Here is a 9,162-nt window from a genome sequence, read left to right as displayed (position 1 = left end):
ACAAATGCCTGAGCATGCCCTGGACTAGGGAAACACCCCACACCTTCACCCTCTGCCATCATCCCTTCCCCAAGATGATCTTCACATCTCTGGTGCCAAGTCCCTCGCACTTAGGTGCTTTTCAGGAGCCAAAGTCTCTCAGCCAAGGGAGTCTCATGTATTTGCTCCAGGGAGCCCCCAGAGTCACTGGGACCCACTTCAGGGCCCAGGCAGCCCTTCGCCTCTACTTTTGGGGCCTCAGATTCTCTGTCTAGAAAGTAGGGGTGTGGTAAGAAGAGCGCCTGCCCATGGGGTGTCCAGAGTACTTAGAGTGTGAGCAACTGATGATTCTGCCAACTCCAGACTGCGGGTCCTGGAAAGGTCAAAGACTCAGGACCAGGGCTTGGGCAGCCCCATCACCACATGGTCAACATGCAGGGCTTCAGTCGGGTGTGGCCCAGGGAGGGGCAGCTGACCCCAGCTGAGGAAACCCAGGGCAGCCGCGATTCCTGATGCCTGCCTGCCTTCCTGCCAGGCCCCTCCTGGCCCACTGCAGTCCCAGGGCGTGCAGCCAGGCGGGAGCTGCTGGCCACAGCCAGGAGTGCAGGAGGCCAGGGCAGCAGCTGCTGCCATGTTCAGCAGTCAAAACCGGGCAGGCTCAGGTCACTCACGAGTCGGCTCGGCACACACGTGTCACAGACACACTCTGCATGTGTCAACAGGGTCCATGGAGCTGTGTCAGGCGCATCCATGAAATTGCTTGCATATCTGCACCTGTGTGTGTTTCTGCCCACCCAGGTGCATCTGGGTCTAGCCGTCACTGCCTCCACCCTGAACCCAACACTGAACTCAGAAGATGGAAATGAAAAGCATCTTTAATGGATTCCTTGCCCCTACCTCCTGGGGGGTTAGGGGGGTCTTGAAGCACCAAACATGAGACTTGTGCCCCACTCCAGCCCCAGAGTCAAGAAGTCCCTTACCCAGACCTTCACTGGCCCAGTCTGGACCCTCTTCTCCCCGGTGACTAGCCCTGCAAGCTTTGTTTCAATAAATAATCCCGAGAACAAAGCTCAGGGCAAAGGACCTAATAAAGCACCCCGAAGAAGGAACTTCAGGGCAAAGGTCAGAAATTCCAAGGAGTAGAATATCTGAAATCAACATCAAAATACACATGAAATCAGCTGGCATATGAGCTAGGAACAACTCCCTCCTGCCTGAGGGTATCCCAGGACGCTGCTCCCACAGTCAGTGAACTCTCTTTCTTGTGACATAGCAATCACCTGCCTGGTGATTCCACCATCAGACGCTCCCAGCTCTGGCCTTCACTCAATTCTGGACAGGGGTGGAAGAGGGGGCCCAGAGACTTGGCAGGGACCATCTGAAAAAGGGGGTGAGACTTCCGGGGGGCAGAGGAGTCTGGAGCAAGGCAGAGGAGTGAGGCAAGAGCCCAGGTCACTGCCGGGTCCTGGCCCGACGCGTGCGGAGGGCATCTGTGGCTTGGGACTGTGCCCGCACTACCTCACCCATCTCTCTGCGGATGTCACCAAGCGCTCGTGCTGGGGACTCCAGCAGCCTCTGGAAAAGGCTGGGCCTGCCGGCTGGCAGCTCCCGACACTGAAAGGTGACAGCTGTGCCAGCATCTGCCTTCATCTCCCTAGAGAAGCCGTCAGAGGAGCCGTCAAAGCAGCGGCCAATGGCAATCTCCTTGGCCAGCCTTGGGCTCTGGTCAGTGACTGTGTAGACACCATAATTGTGACCCAGAGGGTCCAGAGGAGCCAGCATGGCGAACGCTGATGAGTCATTAGACGGAGCAGGTGGGGGATGCCTAGCTAAGTAATCCCTCAAGAGTGGGTTAACAGCCACCCGGCGGCAGCTGCCCTGGGGCATGATGGTCACCAGCGTCCTGTCCACCTGTCGCTGGTCGAACAGCATCCCGCTGCACTTAAACTCCACACACGCAGCAGAGATGCCGGGGCGCTGGGGGTCTCTAACACTCCGGGCATCCCGAAGCCCATAGAGCTGCCCCTGGGTACGCGGGTGGCTACCCCCCGCGTTGTGGGAACGGATCATGTATTCCTGGGGACCCTGGATTTTCACCTTGAGGAAGCAGGCCCGGAACTCCTGTGGGTTGGGCCACCAGGACAAGAGATCTCCGGTCCAGGAGGCTGGCGTGCCCTCACGGAACGGGACCACGTTGTACTCATATTTGTCCGCCTCTACACGCGCAAAGCGGAAATGACTGGCAGTCACCGGGGCTTCCTGGCACTCCCGAAGGCTACGCCACGGGTACACCGGGCCTTTGGCCTCGGCGGGGTGGCCTGGCCTGGGTTTGGCGAGGTTGATCTGGAAGCCATTGCGTTTGAGGGCGGGGTCGTCGTGGTCTGTACGGCGGTACCCGAGACGGTCCAGGTAGGGCTGGGCCACGCCTAGGGTGGCCGGCGGCGGGCGGGGCCGCGAGGGCGGGGGCTCCAGCTCCTCCCCACCCAGGGTGGCCGTGACCAAGGCCGTGTAGGCGTCTGGCTGCTCTTCGTCGCAGAAGGCAGGGAGGCAGGCGCCATTGGGGCCCGTGACGGCGCTGTCAAAGCGGCCCCAGGCTCGCGGATTGGCGGCGAAACCGGGGGCGGGCTCCAGGTTGACCAACGTGACCACCACCCCCTCCACCTGCTCGTTGGGGCTGAATTTGTCGTTGGCGTAGGCGCGCACCTTCACGAAGCAGCGCCGGCGCTCCGGCACGTCGAGGTTGAACAGGCGCCTTTCTCTGATCTCCACGTTGCCCACCAGGAAAACCCGCTCCTCCCGACGCACCCGCGGGGCCGAGGACCCCTCGCGCTGGAAGTGGCTCTCCTCCTCCCACAGGCCGGTGTCAGGGTTCAGCGACCACAGTTTGAGGGCCTCCGCATGACCCATCATGCGGATCTGGCCAGCGGCCACGCGCACCTCCACGGGCCCGGCCTGCAGCTGCTCGGCTGAGCCCGGGGCTCGGAGGTCCACTGAGAACATGCCGTAGGTGCGCAGCGGCGCCAGCTCGCCGTCGCTGTCTACAAAGCGCAGGTCACTTGGGGCGGCGGCTGCCGAGGAGAGGTCTCGAGGGTCCACGAACGTCACCCGAGCCTCCACAGCCCCCGTGTAGGGTTTACCGTCAGCTCTGCGGAAGGATCCCGGAGGGAGGACCAGCTCACCCAAGGGGGTCTCATTTTCCAGTTCCCCAAGGGGGATAGTGTTGCTCTGACTGGCATCCAAGATGACCGCGGCCTTCTTTCGCATGGCCTTTACCTCGTGGTACACCCCAGCACCCCGAGGATCGAAAGGCAAGACCCTGACGGTGTCCACGAACTCACCAGTGGGATCCAGGAAAGTCACCACCAGCCGCTGGGTGGAGGGTGGAACCTCCAAAGTGAAGTCACCTTGGTAAGAGGTGAAGCCAATGGGTTCCCGACCCAGTAGGATCTGGGCAAAGCTCAAGGGCTCCCTGGAATCAGCTGCAACCACTCTTCCCTGGACCAGTCCCCGAGGGGGCAGGCATTTCTGGCAGCCACACTCAGCTACCACCTTCACTGGGAGGAGGAAGCCAGAGCAGCGGATCTCCCTGCTCTCCAGGCGGCGCACAGAGCAGCAGCGGGAGTTGGCATCACCACAGCGGGGACTGGATCCTGTAGGACTGGGGCAGAGGATGTCAGGGCAGAAGCCCACGTCCAGGTAGGTGGGGCCGCTGCCTGGTTGACTACAGCCATCTGGGAGCTGGATCAAGTGCTCTTGAGGCTGGGGGTCGCAGGCTGCCTGTCCTGGTGCTGGAGAGCAAGAAATTGGCCAGATCAGGATAAGGGGAATGCTCCATCCCAGACCAAAACCAGGGGTGGGGACTGGAGCCAGGAGCTCAACCCAGGGGCTCAGTGACGGCCTGGCATGAGACTCAGCGAGGTCAGAGATCAGTCTGAAGTTGGAGCTCCATTTGCAGGACAGTTTTAGCTGGAATCAGGGCTCAATTTTGTGTCTGCGCTTGCTCAGGGTTGGGGGGCCTGAGGATGCTCACCAAGCACGGTGAGCCGGGCAGTGCCTGAACGAACAGCGCCTGCATCATTCCACGCTTTGCAATGGTAGGTTCCTGCTTGGTCTGGGCGTAGCCCCTGAAGCTCCAGGTGGGCCCCATACCTGTGCTCTCGCCTGTCCAGTAGGGTGTCATTGTGGAACCTGGGTGGAGGGTAGCAACACCGTGGGGACTCTCGGTATGAGAGAAGGGCTACATCTGCCCCCACCCTGAAGGCAGCCCAAGGAGACGGCAGCTTCTCCCAGTTCTCCCAGTTCTCCCACATGTCATAGGAAATCCAATCCAACCCCAAAGCTGGGTGTGAGGCCATTGAGCAAGGAGCAGGACTCTCACCAGGCATATTTCTTTGGCATGGGGGTGCCCGAAGCTTTGCAGCAGAAGGTCACATTCTGGCCAGCCTCTCGCACTCGGGACTGGGGGTGCTTCACTAGGTAGGGCTTCTCTGGGGACAAGATGGCAAAGATCAGGACACTGCCCCATCCTAACTCTCCCAACAACACTTCCCAGAGCAGAGCCCATCCTTCCCTTCTCCGGAGATGTCCTATTTCACCTGTGCCTCCTCTGATGACCTTCCTCTCACTCAGGTTTACCCACTCTGCTTGAGAGAGTACCCCATCTCAATGCTTCCCTCTGCAATTCCACACCTCACCTTCTCCATCACATGCTATTTCTCCCCCCAGTGAGTCCTTCCGGATCACCTGCTCACAAGTGCTCAGTGTCACCCAGAACTTCCTCTCCAGGCCTCAGTCCCCTCATCTCCTTACCCAACTTATCAAGGACAACAGTGACCACTGCAGAGACGGAGCTATTGGCCTGGGCCTGCGCCATGCCCGCAGAGAAGCCATTCATTTGGACACTGACATTGGCCCGGCTGCTGGCACAGATTCCAGGCATCCGGAAGTTTCCCTGGTCATCGCTGGTCGTCACAGTGCCAGGTTGGTCTTGCAGAGAGACCCTGGCTCCTGGCAGTATTTGGCCAGATGGGGTGACCACTAGGCCCAGGAGAACATGGTCAGGGCATCCACATATCTTGGGACTGCACCCTGGTGGAGACACAGGGAGGTAGAGGAGCAGAGGGACCACTTGACTCCCTCCTGAGGAGGACTTGCTACTCAATCACTCAGCAGATTTCTCCCCTCATGTTCCTGAGATGCTTCAGCATGGCCCCTTTGAAGCAGCCCTAAGTGTGAAAGGGGGAAGAGATGGAGTAGTCGGGGCTGGGTTGGGGGAGGGACCTGGGATGTAGAGGCGTAGGAGAATGTCCTGGAGCTGGGGACAGGAGAGGTGCCTCTCACAGGACAGAGACTTCTCCAGCCTGAGAGCAAATGTGCAGGCAGGGGCTGGGGGCCCAGGAAAGGATTGGGTCTTGGACTGAGAACATCTCCTTCCCAATCCCGTGGTTTCTCCATAAAATGGAAAATTCCACTGGAAATTTCAGGGCAGAGGCGCCGTGAGGGCAGAGTCAGGCTGGGTAGGGTGGGGACCCCACCACCCCATTGGCCACCATACTCCCCCACCCTGCTTTGGGCTCTGCCGGCACAGTCTCCAGACCGTGTTTGTGGAGCCCAGGCGGGATCGGAATTTCCAGTCGCCTCCTGGCTGGCCTGCTGTCTGGCCCTGGGAGGGCCTGGGCATCCTGTCTGCCAGGGTGTGAGCGCGTGTCCGCGTGGGCGTGGGGAACGTGTGGGGACTGCAAATGCCACACGTGCGTGCACCGCAGTTTATTAGCCAGCTCCTCTATGCATGCATGTCCACAGGAATCTCCACACACTCTGCCATGGACACGGAGGAAGTGCCCCTTCAGATCTGCCCATACCTAGACATGGCCCCTGATGGTGCCCAGTGGGTCAGATGTACATATTCACAAATCTACTGGGTGTGGGGGCTAAGAGGCGGGTAGGGCGGAGGGGATAGGGCCCAGAAGGGAAAGAAGGGCCAACTTCATGGGATCCAAGTTCAGGCCCTCCAGGACCCGCTCCCGCTCGCAGGCCCTGCCCATTCCTACAGGTTCCTCTCTCAACCGGCCCCGCCCCGCGCAAGGCCGCGCCTCTCCTCCTGACGTCCCCCGCCTACCTGGACAAGGAAGTCTCACGCATTTCTGTGCCTCCAGGGAACGCCCGGGACACGCATCCCCGGAGGGGCTTGGGCAGCTGCGGCGGCGCAAACGACGGCCTGGCCCGCAGCTCCTTGAACAGGGACCCCATGGGCCCCAGGTGCTCCAAGCGGCCTCTGCGAGGAGGGAGGGAGGGAGCGAGGGAGGGTTACGCGCCATCCACCCCGGGGCTGTGCCTCCTGAAAGGTGAGACTGGGGAAAGCCCCCGCGCGTGCAAAGGGCAGTACTCAGGAGAGGTCCTGCCCACCGGCCACCTCAGTGCTCCCCAGGCGCACCTGTGGACGGTGCAGTGAAGTGTCCCACCGCCGCCCCCCATAACGCTCCCCGAGGTTAGCCGCACTGTTCTCCCTGCGTCCCGTCCACTGTTGGGCTCAAAAACACTCCACAGAACGGAGCTGATACAGATGCACAAATAAAGGCAGCGACAGGGAGATTTTCAGGGCCCTTTTCTGCCCCCCCACCAGCTGTTTCCCCGACCCTACCTTTCAAAGCACGGACCCTATCTGGTCTAGCTTCTCTGTGCGTTAGATCCTAAAGGGTCCCGCCTCTTCATACCGTCGTCCAGGTCCGCCAGACCCTGACCACTCCCCAAAGGGCCCCATTCTTGCCGCACGCACCCACGACCTCACCCGCTGGTTCCATTCCCCCCTCCCCAATTTATCTCGACACCGCCTACCCCGGCCCCACCCATGCCCGGGTCTGAGCCTCTCGCCCTCCCTTACCAAGCGGGCATCGGAAGCGCACGTGGTAGTTGGAGCACCGGCGGCCGCGCGGCTGCTCACGGTTGAGGCACCAGAAGCCGCGCGTGGGGTTCAAGTGCACGCGCTCCCCGACCGCGGACGGCAGGGCCCAATCGGTGGTGCGCGCCTCCAGAGCCAGAGGCCGGGGGCATACGCGGGCCGGCCCGTAATAGAAGCGGATGGCGGCCAAGCTCTCGAAGTCGCCGTCGCCGCCCGGGTGGTCCACGTTGAACCAGGACGTCCACTCGCTGGCCTCTGCGAGCACAGCAACGCTCTGGGACCCGGGCCACTGGGTCAGGCCCATCACAGCGTGCAGCGATGAGGCTGCAGCCTGCCCACCCTCGGGTGCCTGAGGAGGTCCTCCCCTAGCCCCTAGAGCTCACCGGCTGCCCAGAACCCGCCAGAGCAGCAGGAGCTGTAAAGGGATCAGGGGGTCTGACCACCCCATTCCACCCCCATGCCCCGTTTTAGTGCCTAATGTATTAGCTGACCCATTGGTGGGCGCTGAGATCTCTTCTCTTCTCAGCAGTCCCCACCCTCAGAATTCAGAACCCACAGGAGTGAGGCAGCAGGAGGGAGCCACCTGTGACCAACCCTAGCTGTGTCTTTCCAGGCCTGGCAGCTTCTGGTGAGCACCGTCTGGAACCTTAAAACATTTACATGGGGCAATCTCTGCTTCACAGAAGCAACTGGAGAAAGAGCCTGACCTTTCCACAGGTCATCTGCTTCTGTCAACCCCCAGGGTCCCTCCAATCCTAACTCCAGACCTAAGAAACTGGAGACCCAGGTTCCAGAATGCCTGGTTCCTTGCCTTACCTGGGCAGGCCTTACCTGGGATGGCCCACCATCCCACCCTACCCCAGATTCCTTCTTGGCACACAGCTTAGACTTTCACCTTCCTGCTCCTAAAACGTAGACCACCTGGGTACCACTTCTAGGAATTACCATGTCCAGGGATTCTGCCTCTTCACCTAACTTGTATCCTCTCCTCGTGTGACCCCACCAGCCAGAGCTCACACAGTGAGTCCACAGGAGAGCCAGGACTCAGTCACAGGCTGACTCACCTTCCCAGTCCTCCAGGGCTGGTGAGGGCTGGCCAGGAGCGAGTGTTGGACCTTCAAGGCCCCATGACGAGGGTGCTGTGGGCTCCTCAGTGGTGGTGAAGCCTTAGGAAGAAGTGGGGGGGGGGCAGGGAGCACACCATTGGGACCATTGTGAATTCCTTTTATGCAAAATGCTGTACAATCACCCCCATTTCACAGAGGAGAAAACTGAGGGTATGAGAAGCTAAACCCAACTACTTTATGGTGCTTCCTCCTCCAGGAAGCCTTCCCATGATCTCCCCATCTCAGTTTCCCAAAACGCCATCTTTCCTTCTGACACAGCCCCCATACAATGGTCTGGGGGAGACCCTGTTTGTTCTGTCCCCTCTCCCCCAGATCCATTTTTCCTCCTAGGTGTGTTCATCAGTTGAGAGTTCAGCCAGCTGTCCCTCTACCTCCAGGTTGGGCGGCCTTCCCACTCATGCATTTGGGGGGTTGAAAATCCATCCTTCAGTACCTTCCATCCCTGCATGCCAGACCCAAGCTGTCAGTAGGAAGGAGCCCTCAGAATCTAAGTTGCATTCTCTGGCCTGAAGTTGTCTGAGATAGTTGGGTTGGGTGGTGGCCTCCAATAAGCCCCTTCCCTCTTGGGGCCTCAATCACTTCATCTGAGAAATGGGCCCAGTTCCCTGCCCCACTGAGTTTATCAGAGCTAGAAATTTCTTTTCTGAGTGGTGTGTGTGTGGGAGGGGGAATTGGGAGGCAGTGGCTCTGTCCTCTTCACCAGGAGCAGAACGATGCTTCAGGTTCCTTACACTGGGGTTCAGAGAGCACCCCGCAGTCCCCGGGAACCTGAAGGCACCTAATGTTCAAATCTACGTTTCGGGTGCCCCTAGCCTCTCTTCCAGGAGGGCAGAGAGCAGAGGATGACCCCTCCCCACCCCAGGGTCAATCTCCCCTCACCCCACCCCCAGGCCAGCCAGGGGAAGGGATCAGGAGGTCCCTGGGTTCTCTCCCCAGGCCGGGCTGCAAGCCAAGCTGCTGCCCCACACTAGGGCGCCTACGGGGCTGGGCTGGGGTCTGGGGCGCCTCACCTAGGGCCCCCGCCAGCTGCGCAGCGGCGATACAGAAGCAGAGCAGTAGCGGCGGTGATGCCATGGCCGGTTCTGAGCATCGGAGGGAAATTCCTGGCTCCACAAGTGAGCTGGGGTTGGACTCGGGCTGGTTTAGCAGCCGCCGGGC

The 9,162-nt window shown here is 60.3% G+C and overlaps 1 protein-coding gene across 1 annotated transcript; it reads right to left on the bottom strand.

The window, feature by feature from the left end:
• Positions 1-1,431: 1,431 nt before the first annotated feature.
• CILP2 (cartilage intermediate layer protein 2) lies at positions 1,432-9,078 on the bottom strand (the record flags this gene model as incomplete). Its single annotated transcript, XM_084248870.1, has 8 exons — positions 1,432-3,767; positions 4,010-4,167; positions 4,358-4,466; positions 4,789-5,067; positions 6,098-6,253; positions 6,860-7,132; positions 7,942-8,043; positions 9,015-9,078. The coding sequence occupies 8 exons, from the start codon at positions 9,076-9,078 to the stop codon at positions 1,432-1,434; spliced, it is 3,477 nt and encodes a 1,158-aa protein (XP_084104996.1).
• Between the last annotated feature and the right edge of the window lie 84 nt (positions 9,079-9,162).

Source organism: Talpa europaea (assembly GCF_964194135.1).
Source record: "Talpa europaea genome assembly, chromosome: 12".
Lineage (NCBI taxonomy): Eukaryota > Metazoa > Chordata > Mammalia > Eulipotyphla > Talpidae > Talpa > Talpa europaea.
This window is presented reverse-complemented; position numbering and strand designations above follow the sequence as displayed.